The sequence below is a fragment of the Doryrhamphus excisus genome, linkage group LG15, assembly GCF_037039965.1.
Source record: "Doryrhamphus excisus strain RoL-2023G ecotype Guam linkage group LG15, RoL_Dexc_Guam_v1.1, whole genome shotgun sequence".
Taxonomy (NCBI): Eukaryota; Metazoa; Chordata; class Actinopteri; order Syngnathiformes; family Syngnathidae; genus Doryrhamphus; species Doryrhamphus excisus.
This window is the reverse complement of record NC_136371.1, coordinates 4,450,274-4,469,491: the sequence shown is the minus strand read 5'-3', so window position 1 is coordinate 4,469,491 and position 19,218 is coordinate 4,450,274. Positions and strand designations below refer to the sequence as shown.

The 19,218-nt window shown below is 43.6% G+C and overlaps 2 protein-coding genes across 4 annotated transcripts; one reads left to right on the top strand and one right to left on the bottom strand.

Annotated features, from left to right (window-relative positions):
* Positions 1-410: 410 nt before the first annotated feature.
* LOC131104289 (mitogen-activated protein kinase kinase kinase 12) lies at positions 411-9,558 on the top strand. The gene is made up of 14 exons (XM_078796432.1): positions 411-848; positions 1,853-2,376; positions 3,007-3,190; positions 3,264-3,455; positions 3,598-3,756; positions 3,820-3,978; positions 4,123-4,231; positions 4,923-5,032; positions 5,243-5,359; positions 5,444-5,578; positions 5,648-6,374; positions 6,449-6,516; positions 6,605-6,902; positions 6,976-9,558. The coding sequence occupies exons 2-14, from the start codon at positions 1,914-1,916 to the stop codon at positions 7,129-7,131; spliced, it is 2,877 nt and encodes a 958-aa protein (XP_078652558.1). The 5' UTR covers positions 411-848; positions 1,853-1,913; the 3' UTR covers positions 7,132-9,558.
* pcbp2 (poly(rC) binding protein 2) lies at positions 8,444-13,575 on the bottom strand. Of its 3 annotated transcripts, none has more exons than XM_058051320.2 (13): positions 13,415-13,575; positions 12,516-12,640; positions 12,382-12,405; positions 12,258-12,290; positions 12,054-12,170; positions 11,834-11,965; positions 11,402-11,530; positions 11,252-11,326; positions 10,434-10,493; positions 10,069-10,141; positions 9,934-9,989; positions 9,697-9,866; positions 8,444-9,534 (listed from the first exon to the last, which is right to left on the bottom strand). In XM_058051320.2, exons 2-13 carry the CDS (start codon positions 12,582-12,584, stop codon positions 9,498-9,500), a joined length of 975 nt encoding a protein of 324 aa, XP_057907303.1. In that variant the 5' UTR covers positions 12,585-12,640; positions 13,415-13,575; the 3' UTR covers positions 8,444-9,497. The 3 variants fall into 3 exon arrangements, with proteins under 3 accessions (XP_057907303.1, XP_057907304.1, XP_057907305.1); XM_058051321.2 differs by having other exon boundaries at positions 10,452-10,493; XM_058051322.2 differs by lacking the exon at positions 13,415-13,575 and having other exon boundaries at positions 12,382-12,446.
* Between the last annotated feature and the right edge of the window lie 5,643 nt (positions 13,576-19,218).

Sequence of the window (19,218 nt, the reverse complement as noted above, 5' to 3'; positions counted from 1 at the left end):
AAGCTTGGGAATGGTACATATAGCAGTACACATGTTTCTTGTCTACTTTATACATAGGTCTCATTGTCAGTACGTGTGTAAATCTTTTTATTCATCTGTTTCAACTACCTGAAGTTCCATGTTTTCTATGTACATGCTAGCATACAAAAAGCTAGCTTTCTCAATCACCTTGCTTGCTTGTTGTATAGAAATGTTGCATTCAAGTCTGAAATAACATTAAACATTGAAAACATGCATTTGTAACAAAGTAAATTAGTTGTAATATTTTATCTGCTTTTACTTTTTAATTATACTCGATATTTTATTGCTGACTAGTATCTCATTAATGCAGTTGTGCGTGTGTGTGTGTGTGTGTGTGCAAACAATTACAATTGCACAATTGAATTCCCTGTGTTTCAGCCACAATCCGGCTTCCCAGATGCATGCCAGGATGAAAGGTGCCATGCTCAAAGACACATCATCAGCCTGATGCCAGCAGATACACACGCTAAAACATCACCCATTGACTGTGCACAAAACCGTCCATAATGATAGATGCCATGATAGAGACAGGCGATACAGCGCCCCCTCGCGGACCATCCTGTCATCTCCGTGACGTCAATTCAGCACTGGGAATGAGACAGCTCCGTACCCCCCGAAACCCAGCGCGCCTCACGTTGCATGGGTCCCCAGTTATTGATACACATTTGCCCGCTGGGATCCATCCCAGCCACGTAAAACTCCTGGATAACGGGACAGGAAAAAGGAGAGACGGACAGAAAAACACACCGTTTGTTGTTCATCGTGAGGAAAACAGCAAGCCGAGCCCATCCTTTCACTTGACAACGCGACAACAAGCAGGCAGAAAGGTATGGGAATGTCATACGATTCGTTTAAATGTTCATTTAACAGTCGGGTCTGGGATTGCGATTCGTTTGCGTGTGATGCTCGGTTGCCGCTCACATTGCACCAGTGAACTGGCGATGAAAGGCATACGAATCATCGTCGATGCTGAAACATCATATATGTGCAGCGATGAAGCGCACATTCCGTGTCATTTTTTGCGCCGGTGCCAACATTGAGTGAATGTACCGACGATGCGGCACTTTCACTTGGCACCGAGCATAGTAGGCATCGGGCTTGCAAACGCATGCTGCTGAATGTCAGCATCACATCCTCGGTTATTTTAAGATTGATCTCCCCTGCATGAATGCATGCATGCATGCGTGTGTGTGTGTGTTTGCACCCTCGCACAGGCCCACTGCTTGTTTTTTTTTTATTGCCTGATTTGCACGCTCCCGTTTCCTCCGTGATTCTTCTCATCTCATGTGGTGGTGCAGTCCAAGACACGGAGCGGCTGTGGGCTCTTTGAAATGGGCACATGTGCCCCCCCCCTCCACCCTCCCACCCAAACACACGCTCAAAGTACACAGCCTCACAGAGGCGATTATGCAATTCATCTTTTTCTAGGCGTGCACGCAAAACTCCAGACTTGATGTATACTGGTAGACATATTTGGGGGGGTGTGTGGGGGGTGGGGGTGTTGCTATTTGAGTGACGAGCAGGTGACAGAGCATCACTATACCTGCTTTGCTCCATTCATTCATAAAGAACATTTCCACTCAGTTGATGGCTCCACTGGGCAGGCTGCATGGCTCCCCATTCATAGGCAGCAGAATGAGGCTTCTACGCATGACCCAGGCAGAGCTTGTTTTTTTTTTAAATGCGTAAAGAGCCATATAACTGACTGATTGCACAAATTTGTGTTTTTTTCATTGTTGGAATAAAATACAAGCAGATTTTCATTATGAAGTGTATTTTCTTATGTAATGGCAGCAATTATAATGCATTTTATTCAATCTTCTCCTTTTAGGTTGTATTCCCAGCTTTTCATCCACCATCCACCCTAACCTGCTGGGTTGGGGAAACCCCTGATGAGTGGGACCTGTATTCATGAGCCCCGTGCCCCTTCCCCCTCCCTGTCAGGCTTCAGCACCCCTGTATCAGAACCCCCCTATCGGAGACTCGATGGCGACACCCCTGCCTGCACCCCGGAAACGGACCTGACCCCCACACAGTGCGTCCTCCGAAACGTGCTGTCCATTGACACTGGTGGCTCGGGGGCACCAGGTGGCAGCAGTCCCACTCCCAGTGATGGACCTTCAGGCCACTTTGACAACAGTGTGCTAAAACTACATGATCATGACACCTGCCAGTGTGGCGGAGGAGCCGAGGCAGGCCACAGCCCAGAGGCTGGTGCTGTCCGGAGTCATTCGGAGAACATTCGGCTACAATCGGGTACTGGAGGTTTTTTGGAAGGACTCTTTGGATGCCTAAAACCTGTCTGGACCATGATCGGAAAGGCTTACTCTACCGAACACAAGCATAGCCATGAAGGTATGTGAGACTAGAAGCTGTATGTTTGGTATAACCGTAATATAAGAAAACTTATATATAAGTAGGCCATTATTTGTATTGTGTGCATCGGCAGTATGGCGGTGTCGACGACACACATCAGGTACAGAGAGTTTTAGCAGCTAGTCAGGGGGAAGCGTCATGTGCATCTGTCTCTGCTAAAGCGGGGCTCCAGAGAGCTTCACACTTCAATGGACCTCATGAAGAATAGATTCGCTTCCCTCTTTTGCTGTGCTTGGCACGTTTCTCTTTAGTCACCAAGATCTCTCGGTTATTTAAGGCATGTACAACAGCTGTTTTTCCTTTTAGCTACATGAAGCTGGGTACCAATATGTCGCTCCATTGATTAATTAGTCGTTACCTCATTTGCTTGAACATGACAGGCATTGCTTTGCAATACGCCCATCCCATGGTGTAGCATGCTCTGACTCTTTCCTGTCCCCACTGGCAAGACTGACATTTGGAAGCGTCACACTGTGGGGCAGAAATGAATTAAATGCTTCCTGTGAGGCCGCTGCTGGCTGGGATTAAAAAGGAAAATCTGTGCAACACTGTGTTATCATGGCATTTATAAAGCCTTGTGTTTTTGTTTACTTGTCTGTGTCTGTTCAGAGTGTTGGGAGGTTCCGTTTGAGGAGATCTCAGACCTGCAATGGGTTGGCAGCGGGGCACAGGGGGCCGTCTTCCTCGGCAAGTTCCATGGAGAAGACGTGGCTGTAAAGAAAGTGCGAGACATCAAGGAGACTGAAATCAAACACCTTCGCAAACTCAAGCACCCCAACATCATTACTTTCAAGTAGGGAAACCTCTGTGTCCTACATTCAAGTTGTTTATCACCGCTTATCACCATCGCCGGTGCTGTCTTCTAGGGGTGTGTGTACCCAGGCGCCTTGTTACTGCATCTTGATGGAATACTGCGCCCAAGGCCAACTGTACGAGGTGCTGAGGGCAGGCCGTAAAATCACACCCTCCCTCCTGGTTGACTGGTCCATGGGCATTGCAGGAGGCATGAACTATCTACACCTTCATAAGATCATACACCGAGACCTCAAGTCCCCCAAGTAAGTCGACCATTCATCCCAAGTAGCTTTAAATGTGTTATTTGGAGGAGTCAATGTAGTTTACACAGGATACACATCTTTAGCCTGACGGTATAAAACCGGAATCTTGACATTTGATGGATACAATGTTGCTGTTTTTCAGCATGTTGATCACACACGATGACCTGGTGAAGATCTCAGACTTTGGAACCTCAAAGGAGCTCAGTGACAAAAGCACTAAGATGTCCTTTGCAGGCACCGTAGCTTGGATGGCACCTGAAGTTATTCGGAATGAGCCGGTGTCGGAAAAAGTGGACATCTGGTAGGTCCCGATGGATGCTTTCAAGACCGTCTGAAAATACTTAAGATTTAACTTGACTTTCAGGTCATTCGGCGTGGTGCTATGGGAGATGCTAACTGGTGAGATACCTTATAAAGATGTGGATTCATCTGCCATCATCTGGGGTGTGGGAAACAACAGCCTCCAGCTGCCCATACCCGAGAGCTGCCCTGATGGCTTCAAGATCTTACTCAGACAATGCTGGTGAGCAATTATTACATTTATGTCGTGCGGCCTTGGAGGAAGAAAAAGAACAGATAAAGAGTACAATGTTGTTTATCTATGATTGAGGGATTAATTTTGGTACAGTGTAAATACACACAGTTGTGTAAAATCTGGGTTTTGCAGGAACTGTAAACCCAGGAATAGGCCTTCTTTCCGTCAAATCCTTCTCCATCTGGACATAGCATCAGCTGACGTTCTTTCCACTCCTCAGGAGACGTACTTCAAGTCCCAGGTACTGTTGCTTCTCTTAGCATATTAAATGTGAACATACTGTATGTGACACTGTGGAACCTCGTTTGTTGCAAAAGGTCAGAGAAAAAGAAAAACAGTTCATTAATTTTCTACCGCTTATCCTCACGAGGGTCAGGAGGTGCTGGAGCCTATCCCAGCTGTCTTCGGGTGAGAGGCGGGGTGCACCCTGGTCTGGTCGCCAGCCAATCACAGGGCACATAAAGACAAACAACCATTCACACTCACATTCATACCTATGGACAATTTGGAGTCGCCAATTAACCTAGCATGTTTTTGGAATGTGGGAGGAAACCGGAGTACCCGGAGAAAACCCATGCACTGGGAGAACATGCAAACTCCACACAGTGATGGCCGAGGGTGGAATTGAACTCAGGTCTCCTAGCTGTGAGGCCTGCACACTAACCACTCGTCCGCCGTTCAGCCCCAAACAAAACATATAGATGTGTCTGCACCTACTATACCAAAACAAATTCCTATTACATGTTTGATCATACCTGGCAATAAACCCTTTCTGATTCTGATTCTGTAGTGTCATCCATATTGGACTTGCGGTATAAAGACCGGATGTACACAGCCAATCACTCACAGTCTTATTCCATCACCTGATACGGTCTGCCAAAAGTCAACTCTAACTAGACACAGATGCTTAACAGAAAATGTGCTCTCATCAGGCCGAATGGCGAGAGGAGGTGAAACAGCACTTTGAGAAGATTAAATCTGAGGGCACTTGTCTGCACCGACTCGATGAGGAGCTGATCAACCGACGCAGAGAAGAGCTCAGGTCGGTGTTTCGGAAACACACGCGCAGCATTTTCTTCGCTCGGCGGTGCTTTCATTGTTTGCTCGCACAAAGAGGCCACTTTTCACTCTCGGTCTGTCCCCCTGTTGGTGAATGAAGGGCCTCGAGTGCATTGCATTGCCAATTGCTGAGGATTTGGAATCGCTCATGCGTCTGCACGATGACATCAGATGCCTCTTTTTTTCTCCTCAGACATGCTTTAGACATTCGTGAGCACTACGAGAGGAAACTGGAGAGGGCGAATAACCTCTACATGGAGCTCAGTGCTGTCATGCTGCAGCTGGAGCTCAAAGAAAAGGAGCTGCAAAGGTTTGAGTCAAATTTAGGAACACATTCGGTCTTTGGCTCATGACGATCTTCCCAATGAGTCACTTGCTGTGTGTTTATCTCCAGGAGGGAGCAGTCTTTGGATAAGAAGTATCCGGGTTTTTTTAAGCACCACAGCTCCAGACAGAGCAGCTCTTCCAACAGCATGGACAAGCTCATCAAGAAGAGAAATGTCCCACAGAAGCTTCCTCCGGGAAAGAGGTGTGAGGCTCATGTCATTTTCTTAAGATTTTAGGATTCATTTATTGTCTCGCTCTCTCCTTTTCTCAGGCCAGACATCCTTAAGTCTGAGGTAATCATTCCCAAAATGGATTCCTCTGTAATGCAAGTCACTATCCCAACCTGCCCCACTAGAAACTCCACTTCTCCCAGCCGGTCCCGCAGGGTAAAGACCCGTCATCGCAAGCCTGGAAAAGGCAGCAGTGGGGATCTGGCGGTACTTAAAGCTAATCAGTCGTCTCCCAATAGAGAGACTGTGGCCCAGGTGAACAACTCGGCCACTAACTCCTCCAAGCAGCTGCTGGAGCCCTCTGCGGCCCTTAGGGGCTTCAGCCACGAGCAGCAGCAAAGGCAGTTATCTTCCTCCAGCCCCGACCTCATCTGCACCGCACTAGAGGCGGGCGGCCAGAGAAAAGAGGATCCACCTCTGGGTGGCCTAGAGAGAGGAGGGAGCCTCAGTGCCTCTGCGGGATTAGGGACATCAGAGGCAGGAGTCGCCGGTTTGGATGATCTCACAGAAACCCCCCCACGCAGCGACACACCTAGCGAGGATGCGGCATCGTTTCCGTTCTCAAGCAGCCCGGACTCACCTTGTGGGAGGGGGGCGGGAGCAGGGCGCGGGTCTCTGGGATCACCGCGCCTGCCCCATGACGGTGGGGAGGATAAAGAGGACGGAGCTGGTGCCGTGAGGTTGCCCCGAGGGGCTTCGGGGGGAATTGGAAGTCAGCACCTCACACCTTCAGCCATTCTATACAGGGCAGCTATTACACGTAAACAGGTGAGCGTGTGGGAGTTCCTTCCTGGAAATGGTTTCATCATTTTCACGTTTTTTTTTTTTGATGGTCACTGCAGAGGCGTGGGGTGTCATCAGAAGAGGAGGAGGGTGAAGTTGACAGTGAGGTTGAGTTACCACGGAGACGGTGAGTAACTAAACGACCGAGCCATTATATCTGACAAGCTGCCTGCGCATTACAATGTTGACTTTGATGTCGGTCTGTGGTTCCTCAGACGCCCGACAAGTATCACCAAATGTCAGTCGGTGTCGACCTTCAGCTCAGAGAACTTGTCAGTTTCGGACGGCGAGGAGGGCCACACTACAGACCACTCCCACAGCGGCACCCCCGATGTGGTCAGCACCAACACGGATGACAGGTTGGACTACCGCAGCGATGACCTCCTCTCTCAGGGCTCGGAGATCCCGGCAGACAACACGGACCCTGCGCAGGCTTCCGATGGCCTGTCAGAGAGAGAGGGAACGTCGGGTCAGGCCAAAACTCAGCTGGAAGCAGAGCAGAATCCAAATGAGGTGACCGGAGCTCTAGAGATCTGCTCGTCTTCCTCCTGACATGCGTGACTGAAGTCTTTTGGTCCGTCCTCAGGGTCGCGTTCTGTGTGATGATTCGGATTGCGACAGCGCTGAGCTGGACCAGTCGGGCAGTGGAGAGCCGAGCCGACCCCCCAGCGCTGGAGCGTGGGTACCGCCCCTTCAAGCTTATCAGGTGTCACCACAGCCGCCTCACACGGGACCTCCATAGATAGACTCAAATACCTCTAACCGCCATCACATTAGCGCACCAGTTGGTCAGTGCAGCATGCCTTGAGGGATCACACCGACAGTACGACACAACTCAGACCAAGTTATGAGGGCTCCCAAGTGCATTGGCTGGCTTAACTCTCATCACACGGCATTTTGTCATCTGAGATAATCAGATAAATATCATTTTACATTCAGTACTGTTTGTAGGCCAAATAGGTACTAAAGTATCCTTAGCCACGTTGCCAGCCCAGACCACCACACACCTAATCACACTAACCATCACTCTGGGAGCATCCCCATACAATAGAGGCTAATGAATAATAATGTAAATAACCATGCCATACCACATGGGAAATACATTATTTTATTTGTAAGATAAAATCTAAGAATAAATGGTATGCAGCCCTGTGGAGAAAAAAATGCATGACTATATGTTTATAATTTAAGATTTGAATGTGTCCGTTTTATATTTTGTGAAAGTTTACACTTTTTTAAATCCAGAAAATATTTCTTCTGTTATTTATGTTAATAAATGTGAGCACGAAAAAAAAGCGTGTAAAAAAAAAAAAAAAAATGAATGGGAATTTCACGAACACTCATGGTGCGCGATTTGGGTTTCTCAGTAGCCCCCAACCCCCCAATCACTCCTGCTAAGTTTCCAGTACATGAGACTTACGTGAGGTTTTTACAGAGGTAATCAGATTGTGATGGAAAGGGAGACCTTTCAGTTCACTCAAAAAGCAAATGTTATTATGTAGAAACTCCTACAAGTGTTGTGCTTAGTGAGTGTTAAGTAGTGCCTGCACTCACAGCAACAACCTCCTCCTAACATGCACTGCAACGAACCGGGACAATGTCTTACGCTTAAACTCTTTCTCAGCAGCAACACTGGTGCAGGTGCTAAAAAAAAAAAATAAAAAAAAAGTGAATGTGCTTTTTTAATGAACTTAAAGGACTCACTTAATCAGTACGTCTGTCGCCTTCACAAAAATCTCCACGTCCCTATTGACCCTTTAAGATTTCTGCAGGAGTAGTCTGGTAAACAATATAGAGCACTTCTCTGTGGTTACTAGTAGAAAAGTTAAGTATCCTTTGAATAGAAATGTTTTGTTTTTATACAGCATTGCACATTGTACCTGTAATATAGGAATTATATCAAAAGAAAATTATGAGCTACAATAAATAATGTATTGGTTAAAAAAAAGTGTGTTCTTTGTTTAAAAAAAGGGTATATAGTATTAGACATGAGAATTTAAGCATGAAACATGGTGTTTTATGAATAACAGCATAAGTAAAACAAAAGGTCTGTTTAAACATTTCACATTTTTTTATTTCTGTATTTTATGTCTTCAACAATTTCATTGCACCCAAATCTACTATAGTTTAAAAACGTGCACAAAAAGTGAGTTTCTTCTTCCTGCAAAGAATAAAAAATTAAATCTGACCCAGGCAAAAACAGATAGCAAGAAACTAGTGTTAATTCTAGAATTCTTGTCCTTCTAGTTTATCATAATTTAATACCTCAGCATAATATACTTTTTAAAGACAAACACGTCTTGTCTTGCAGCATTCCCCCAGCCTAGCAGATAAAAAAAAATAATTTTCTATATTTAAAACATTTCAATGTTATAATCACCATTACTATGGTCTTTAGTCATTTCAGTGAAAAAAAAAATATTTTCCTCTTACTCAGACCCACTGCTGGCAACTATGCCCACATCAGAATGCAATACAAAACAATAGGCAAAACTTCTGATCAAGAAATTAAACTGTCGGAAAAACAGGAATGACACAATTACTCAAAATTTGATGACACAAAATGTAGATTCAATTTGATACAATGGAAAATTACCGTCTAGCGTAGAACTTCAACTGAGGCCACTTAGACCCTTTTTAAAACCTGTCAAAGCCACAATGCATCGCTCAGGAGGCACAGCTCCTAATATAATCACTAAATTCTCTTCTTACAAGGAGCTGTGTCTTAAATAAAAATAAATAGATATTTAAAAAAAGGAAGGGAACAGTCCATTTATAATTTTGAGTTAGTTTTTTTCTTCATTTTTACATTTTCTAAGAAAAATCTGACATAAGAAAAACATTATTTATGCTTTTTCAGATTTTTCTAAAACATTTTTTTTACCTTTATCAACATCATACAGATATACAGCAGATGAACAAAAGTCTTTAAAAACCATAATGTGATGGGAATTTTAAACTTAATAAATATCATTATCATAATGATGCTGTACAACCCAAAGCAGAGGAAAGTGAGTTCATAGTATTTTTGCATGAAGTTCAATAAGGGTCCTCTTGGTAAAAAAGTTTGGGAAGGGCAACTTTAGATGCTGATGAAGATCCTCCATATCAGTTGGCTGCAAGTCCAGTGGCTTCAGAAGAGAGCCTGAGCACAGCAAAACATCTGCTTCAATCAATATTTGCAATTGTTTTAAAAAAAAAATTATGTAGTGGCACATCATGTTTGCAGGTTTAGACAAATACCCGACACACAATATCAATAATAGCTGCAACTGCATCAACAAGTTTGAAAGTAAGATATGATTACCGAGCATTGATAAGGTACTCAGCAAGGCTGATGCTGGCATGGGAGCCAGTAATGGTGACCTGTCTGTCAGTGGAACCCTCCACAGGATTCGCAATCTTGATCTGAGCGCCTGACATCTGGCGGATCTCGTTGATTTTTGCCCCCTGACGGCCAATGATACAGCCGATGAGCTGAAAGAATACGAGAAAAGGTGAGAAGAGAACGACACTTTTTGAACAGACGTCTAAAATGGCTTACATCGTTTGGAATGGTGAGCTCATGAGAGCCAGTTTGTGCAGAGGCATCCATCCCAGCTGCAGGAATGAAAAAAATATTAACAAAAAAAACTCAGATATGCTAAATGAATGTCAATACATAAAGCAGTGGCCCTACCCTGGAAGCCCTGGTTGCTGTGTGCAATAGGGAAGGGGCTCTGCTGCATGGCCAGCTGGTGAAGTTTGGTGAGCTGGGGAGACGAGACGGGGACGGACACACAGCAAACATAAAAAAACATTTTAAAAAAAAAATCATGACTGGGAACAATCTGAGAACCTTCAAAACCAAGATGATTTTCCTTAGAATGTAGTGACAATGAGAGAAAGATATGAAATGGATACTTTATCCTTAAGTTTTGACACACTTAATTTACGAAATGGGTGTACGACAGAAGTGAGACAGAAGTGACTGGAAACTATGATGAAGCAAGAGGGTGGCATGGCATCCCGGGACCGAACTTGCAAATATATTAGATCACTTACAGAGGGGCCTTCACTTACATCAGGCTGAGGAATGGCGTGCTGTCCTTGGACAGCGTATGCCTGCAAGGAGAGAATAGCACTTAGGAGGTTGTGACAGTGTCACACACACACACACACACACACACACACACACACACACACAGTGTACTTCCATCATCCTATCCATCAGTCCTCTGTCCCCTGTCCTTGGGGTGCTCAGAGAACAAAGTCAGGCATGCTACAAAGAGCTGGAATGGCAAATTGTTCAGTTCTTAAAAGCCAGGTCAACAGAAATGCACACTCAACAAACACTAAGGTTGGGCATTGACGGGAACCGGGACTAACATTATGAGTCTCTATAAAATTTCGACTCCTAGTTTTGATACTCACGCATTTGGAAGTGTGTGAATATTCTGTTTTGTGTGTGCGTTATTGTGTGAAGCTGCTCTATAGGAGTCCACAACTCAATTACAAATGGTCGAAAACTGAGCATAACAGGTCCCCTTTAAGTCAAACAATAAATGACAACTGTCTCATGCCAATGTAACCAAGGGTTTTCAGGGTGCCTGTCGATGCGGAAGTTCTGTGCAAATAAAAGCACGGAAGCTAAGGCTCTCTCTAAAAAGGTATGTTTATTCATCTGCACAGTTGCGGTAGCATGGTTTAGTCATAACAAAATACCTTACACTAATATTGAGGCAGCAAGGAAAGTATACTAATGATAACATTAGCCTTTGTACTTTGCATAGACAACTAGCCCTGGAATCGCTCAAACGCTGCCCAATCCTACTCAACACCAGCTGTAGGACGACCAAACAAAGACACGCCTTGATGCTTACCTGACCACCTGCAAAAATAACAGGTGAGCCTGAGGGTTTGGGTCGATACGGGATGGTCACTCCCTTTGGAGGAGACTGAGGAAAACACAAAAACAACAGTGAACTTCCGAGGCTCTCTCTAAAAGTAGTGTTGGATTTGACTTTTTATACCTCAAGCATGACAACACATATCTGCTTGACACACTCAATGATGGACTGTGGGGTCCCTGCAACAGTGATAGCACGCTCTGTTGAGTTGGGCAACATGTCCCCTGCTACTTGTACCTGAGCTCCTGCAGACTGCGAACACACAAAAAAAAAACACACTTAACATACAGGATATCTTATTAATAATAACATGTGGCAGTTTACAGAATGTATAATGTTGCTATGCAGATGGCAAACCATCCATAGCAAGTATATACATTACTAGTAGAGTAGAAAAAGGGACACAAAAATAGTATGTGTCACGATTCATCACCGATCACTTGCAAATCATTTGAATATGAACACAAGAGTTATTTGCCTCCGATGCAAAGCATTTGCAGACAGCGCTGTGATTAGCAGGAAGACGCTCTCTCCCAATAGACTATCAAGACGTACCTCTCTAATTTCCTTGATCTTGCATCCCCCTTTGCCGATGAGCGAGCCGCACTGGCTGGCAGGCACGACAAGGCGCATGGTGACAGGCGGTTTGCTGGTGGCTGTACTATTAGTCATTGAGGTACTGATGTCCTAAGAAAAAGACGGAGAAACTATTTATTTTTAAAATCCTCCTGCGAAACTACGCCTCATTTATCAAAATGTAGCGTGCAAATTTAACCTCTTCTAGTTTCTCAATGATCATGGAAAAAGCCTTGAAAATAGACGTGGTCGGTCCTGCAAGGGTTATAATCCTCTCTGGACAGTTCCCCTCTGAGATGTTGATGCGAGCGCCACTCTGCAAGCACAAACAATATGGAAACTGATGCAGCAGAAATCAGATGATGCATGACTCAGAGCCACGCTGATAGACACTGTCACTCACCTCCTCTCTCATTTTCTTGACAGACTCTCCTTTCTGTAGTGTAGATAAATAAACACATTTTACATACCAGGCAGGGGGGGGAGGACACAGAAATATCCATCTTATGGAGGGGAAAACAACATACCTTGCCAATTATGCTACCAACCTCCTACAGAAGACAACACAATGTGTTCAGTTTAAAGTAACTCTCTGCACAAAGGGTGAAAGAGTCCATTAAATATATGGTATGAAATCTTACATGCAGCTAGCTACACTCACCTTTCCATGCATGAGTAATCTGATGGTTAAGGTGACATTAAGTCCTCCTTCTACCATACTTGAGTCCATTGCTGCTGCTGCTGGATTTAACACACAGTAGTAATCTTTGGTCACTGGATAAATACCTGCAAGGGCATGAAAAAATTACACATATTAAAAAGAACTACAAGGTATACAAGCATTTCTTCAAGAAGCTGCCTTCAGTGCTGAGTTAAAAGTAGCAACGATCATCATCTTCGAAAGCTGCCATGAAGCGCTTCGCCATCATCGGCATGAAACAGCGAAAGAAAGAACCATTTAACTGCTGTAATTCACATTACATTGGCGCGGCTCCACTCATTCATAGCAATACAATGACCCACTGTCAACCCCCTCCGATCCATGGCACAGACTATTTCATGGTACCGAACAGCAGAAGCGAAACAAGCTACAAATACAGTTCTGATACAGTATAAACACACACACTTCGTATTGAAGTACCTTAATGCGAAGTGCTTATCAATGTAGCCGGATGCTAAAATCGGAAATACCCACTCTAAATGGTTGCATCCCTACCAATCACGCAAAACAGCTTGCCAAGTTTGACAATACAACATTCAAACCGTAACTTCATCAACCCCTTGCTTATTTTTATTTAACATAAAGATTAGTTTACACATAAGTGACACAGTAACACAACACTCCAAGCAGCAGCGACAAAGCTTGGACGTTCACTCGACTGTTTAGCATAACCGGTAATTTTCCATCCGGCTTGCTAGCTTAAACGTCTCTTCATCCAGGACATAGCCACATCCCGCGGCCTTCGAGTGCAACTGAGGAACACGGGGAGTTAATACTGCCCTTCAATCTACTCGCAAAGCTAAACGATAACAGCAACAAAAAAAAAGCATAGTCCTTACCCAAACTGTCTGTAGTCGTGTGTGCAAGGGGGTGGGTAAAGGGTGCAAGGGAAGAAGGGGAAGAGGTTTGGGAGGGAGTTTTAGAAGGATCCGGGGAAGAGGGAAGAGACGCCGCGGTTCGATCGTACTCCACTCTTCTGCTTAGCACAAAAGCGACTGGATTCAACTTTGACCTCTGTACTGCCCCGCCCCCTCAACATTAAACCACGCCCCTTGCCATTAGCAAATGTACAGTACTGTATATACGTAGCTGATTTTGACATGTTCTACATACATACATACATAAAAGCTTTGACAGTAAAATTAAAATATCTGTTTAAAATACATTTACCATTTCATACAATAATCTTTAGCATTAAAAACAAAAATTCTAAAAGTATTTTTCATAAACGTATTTTTAAACATCAATGTCTAAAAGGTCCCCAGCTTTAACTGTTGGAATAGATTGTTATTAAAGGATATTTTCTTTAGTCGCCTTGTTGCAGTTATAATTGTGTCCACTAGATGTCAGAATAAGACAGAAAACAGTGTACATGGTGTCCTGACATATTGAGTTGAAAAATAATAGTTGTATTATTGCTTAAAATCTAAATTTTGCTTTTATCAACATGAATGAAACTGAAACGTGAATGAAAATGCTCTCTCTGGGGATTATTTCTGATGAAATAGTTATTGGAAATAATATAATAGAATATTATGGAGTCCAATATAGAATCATTACACATAGAGTGAAATATTTCAAGTCTTTATTTCTTGCAATTTTGATGACTATGGCTTACAGATAATGAAAACGCCAAATCCAGCGGTATTAAGAGTTTCAAATTTATTGAGATGCACCAGTAATTTACAGCAGAACTGCACGATGGGTGCCAGGGTAACAAGGTCGCCAAAGTTAGAAAGGCTCCAACTGAAGAAATGTCTTTACTGACTTCTTGGGCGCCATAACAAACCAAATTAGAGCCAAGTACTTTAAACTTGAACGCCATAGCCTCCTTTTATGTGAATCTCCATAGTGAGCGATTGCTTGCTTAGATAATTATATCACATCATCATTATCTCCTATCACAATTTGTGTTCTGTTACACCCCAACGTCATACAACTTCATTGGATTTCCATTGGTTTATCTTCTTTGTTGATTTATCAAAAATGCTTCCTGGAACTCTTACCGGCTCTCCTGTCCCTCCTTACTCCACTACTGAATGGTCATTTATTAGTGCACAATTGTCCAATAAAATGCCACTCGCCCACCTAACATCCTCTTGTCAGCATCCCCTGGCTACCCATAGTTTGTGTATTACAAATAGTGTGTTTAGTGTAATGTCGAGCACATTTAAATGTGTAATTTTTCATGGCAAAAACACTAATAAAAACCCGACTAATTCCAATGTGATCTCTTTGGCATTAAATTTTACCCACCTCTTAGCAAATGATCTGAATTATGATGATGACACACTCAAAAGCCGAAGAGAGATGTTATTAGTGAATGTGGCTTTAAAAAAAAAAAGTACTATGGATAATGAACTTGCAAAATGCAGAACACAAATTTCTTCCCATCTGTGTACTGTATATGTGACAGGATGGACTTCATGCTTGACGGAGCCACGGGGCAAGTTGTACAAAGCTGTTAACTCCCCTAAAATGGAGATGAGAAGACGCACAGTGGGAATGAATCCCCTCCGCGGGAGCGATTGCAACGTCACAACACTCCCACAACCACGCTTAGAAGGTCCAGCAGCGTCAGAGTGGGAGGTGATGTCTTCTGTGTCAACCGTCCAGTCAGGAAGCAGGAAGTATGCAGCACGATTGTGACGCCTCACTCAAATTGTAAGAAGGCCTTTCCACAAATAGGTTTGCTCCCACAGAGAGGAATAATTGGCGTGATATCTTGGGGGCACAAGCATGGACGAGTGCCCATCCTAAAAAACATAGTTATATGTGTCAGTGGGCATGCTCCTCAAATTCTACTTGTTTGGGCAAACACATTTTTAGATACAATTAGATACAAACTCACAATGATTTGTTTCACCTGATATAGTCATTCATTTCTATTATGATGTGTAGGACCCTGAATAAAACCAGCCATATGTAAACAAACTCTTATGGCTGTCAGTGTAAAAATAAACATATGTCGCTCCGGAGTACAAGTCACAGGACCAGCCAAACCATGAAAAAAAAGTATGAATTATAGTCCGGAAACTACGGTCATCAAAATGTATAGAAAATATAAGACATGTATTTACATAAGAAAAAACAAAACATATTATTATGCCTTTTTTTATTCAATGGCAATCATTCAGAAACCTCTTATTTCCCTCTAAATCTCAATTCTTATTTGTATTCAACTCATCAAATACCTTTGCCCTATCGAAGGTGCAACATTAGCGACTTCTACCGCAGAAATGTTAATGTTGATTTAAAAAATTGCCTGCAATAGCAACAACATTTTGCAGAAATATGTATCCAAACTTCCAAAATTCCAAACAATCCAAAATTGTTATTTCTGCAAAAGCGGAACTCCTTCAATTTTCACTTCCTGTACACGTAGTGATCACAAATACTTTTGTCTATGATGTATGCGACACGTTTTTCAAAACAGCTAACACAAAAAGGAGCCCAAATTTCAAGAGGTGGCTTATTTTGTAGTGTTAAATCATCACTATATCATAAAAAAACATGTACAAAGTAGAGCTGTCAAATGATAAAAAAATTTAATCAGATTAATCACAGATTTTTCACCAATTAATCATGATTAATCACCATTCGCAAGATCAATGATGATATAAAATATGTGTACCTACTAAGAGCTATACACAGTCGGCTGCCTCTGTGGTTGAAAAGGCAGCGGATGCAACTAGAGGGGCCCAGCAGAGGTGGACAAACCTGCTTTTTCATTCAGTGAGTAATGTGAGAAGACTAGAAATAAATGCATTGTGAAATACAAAACATGACTTGTGGATACCAGCGTTTTGTTCAAGTTCTGGTTAAACAAGCATATTGGTTTTGTTTGGCTTGAAATAAGAAATGAGTAGCGATTGGCCATTTTTATTTTGTAAGTATAGCTCTCATAAGAAAAAACCTTGGTGACCTCTAGTGTAGCCAGTAGTACATTTCAACATCTACACTGTTTTGGTATCGGCCGATTTCACTGGAGGATAAAAACCTGATCAGAACATCCCTATTGGATTTCCAAAGTTCCTGTACTTGGTCAATATTATCTGTGTAGCAGAACATGTGCGTGTATTGAGTCAATGCAATCAATCAATCCTTACAGATGAACACCTTTGCCATCTCTACTTACCCTGAGATGTTTGCCGGGCTGAACAACAACTATAAATCACGTGACTTCTCAGTCGCTTTGAGCCACAGTATTCTCATGTTCATAAGTCATTGATTGCGTAATGCATGGCATCCAGCCTGGAGGCATACACGCCACTGATGTGCCAACCAAATGGTTGGTCCTAATTAGGTGACCAGTAGTTTGCCCTCTCTTGATAAAAAAGACTGCCAGTCCATTTATTTAAAAAAGATCAGTTTTCGAAATGATGTGACAACTACATTCAACTTTCCTATAGCGACATGGGAAAGGACATTTGAGGGGGAAAAGGACTTAAATGATTCCCATTGGTGGGTTTATTTTCCCTTAGGATATGCACTCTTGGATGGGATACCATGCTATTAGTCATGGTGTTATCCAATCAGCCTCCCTTTATGTTTTTGCTACTGGGCATCTCTCTGCAGGGGAGAGAGTCTTTAATTGCCAGTTTGACTCGAAGATTTGTCATATTTATGCACTCTGTAATAGTAATGGTTTGATTTATTTCAAAAATGCATACAGTTTTACATTTAATGCATTATGTTACTAATGAGACCAGGGTTCAATTCCACCCTCGGCCATCTCTGTGTGGAGTTTGCATGTTCTCCATGTGCATGCGTGGGTTTTCTCCGGGTACTCCGGTTTCCTCCTACATTCCAAAAACATGCTAGGTTAATTAGCGACTCCAAATTGTCCATAGGTATGAATGTGAGTGTGAATGGTTGTTTGTCTCTATGTGCCCTGTGATTGGCTGCCGACCAGTCCAGGGTGTACCCCGCCTCTCGCCCAAAAGACAGCTGGGATAGGCTCCAGCACCCGCCGCGACCCTTGTGAGGAAAAGCGGTAGAAAATGAATGAATGAATGAATGTTACTAATGTCTGAAAAGGAGTAGGAGGAAGCATCAATTGCTAATACATATGTTCACTTCCTGTATTCTACATGCACTAATTCACGATTTATGTTACTGTGTGTGTGTGTGTGGAGGTGAGGGGGTATTAATGCAAACCTACCAACATGTACACATTTATAGTACTCAACATGCAATTTTACTCCTGAATATTCTTGTATGCTCTCCATTTTGTTGCGTTTTCCTGGTTTCAGTTTCAAGTTAAATCTGTACAGATACCTGGAGCCTATTCCAGCTGTCTATCTTGGGGCGAGAGGCGGGGTACACCCTGGACTGGTGGCCAGCCAATCACAGGGCAGATATAGACAAACAACCATTCACACTCACATTCAAAACTATGGACAATTAACCTAGCATGTTTTTGGAATGTGGTAGGAAACCGGAGTAGTCGGAGAAAACCCACACATGCACAGGGGAGAACATGCAAACTCCACACAGAGATGGCCGAGGGTGGAATCGAACTAGCTGTGTGACCTGCGCGCTAAACACTCATCCGCTGTGCAGATAAATGAATCAATATTTTAATAGTTTGCTCGGCACAGATGCATATTTTCATTGAATTATATAATTCTGCGGGGTGGCACAGCGGACTAGTGGTTAGCGCGCAGACCTCACAGCTAGGAAACCAGGGTTCAATTCCACCCTCGGCCATCTCTGTGTGGAGTTTGCATGTTCTCCCCGTGCATGCGTTGGTTTTCTCCGGGTACTCCGGTTTCCTCCCACATTCCAAAAACATGCTAGGTTAATTGGCGACTCCATATTGTCCATAGGTATGAATGTGAGTGTGAATGGTTGTTTGTCTATATGTGCCCTGTGATTGGCTGGCGACCAGTCCAGGGTGTACCCCGCCTCTTGCCCAAAGACAGCTGGGATAGGCTCCAGCAACCCTCTTGAGGAAAAGCGGTAGAAAATGAATGAATGAATGAATGTTTTTTTTGTCGGGTGCACAGCAGTCGAGCGGTTAGCACACAGGCCTCACTGCTAGGAGACACAAGTTCGATTCCACCATCTCTGTGCGGTATTCTCCAGGTACTCCGGTTTCCTCCCACATTCCAAAAACATGCTAGGTTAATTGGCGACTCCATATTGTCCATAGGTATGAATGTGAGTGTGAATGGTTGTTTGTCTATATATACCCTCGTGAGGAAAAGCGGTAGAAAATGAATGAAGTTAATCAAGTTAAAATAACTAAGTCCCATTTTCTACACATGTAACATATGATATATACAAAACTACAGTACGATTACTTATTTTTCACTCAGGTTATTGTACACATGGTGCGTTCCTGGGCGTCTAAAGTGCGTTAAAATAGCCCACGTTGGCACTTTCTTGTTGTGGGTGAATCATCCCAGAGCTCCCTCTAATTGACTTGCTGATAAAAAACACGCACGCGTGGTGATTCATCCACCGTGAGACCGTCATTACGACTCAGTTGGAATCATTTCGGAGGATGAGTGTTTTTGGTCGTGGGCACTCGGACGCCCCCCCCCCACCCACCCACCCTCACCACCACCAACACCCCTCCACCCCCCCACCGCACTCATCCCACGTCTCGTCGGAGCAAAAGGCTGCAGCAGCATCA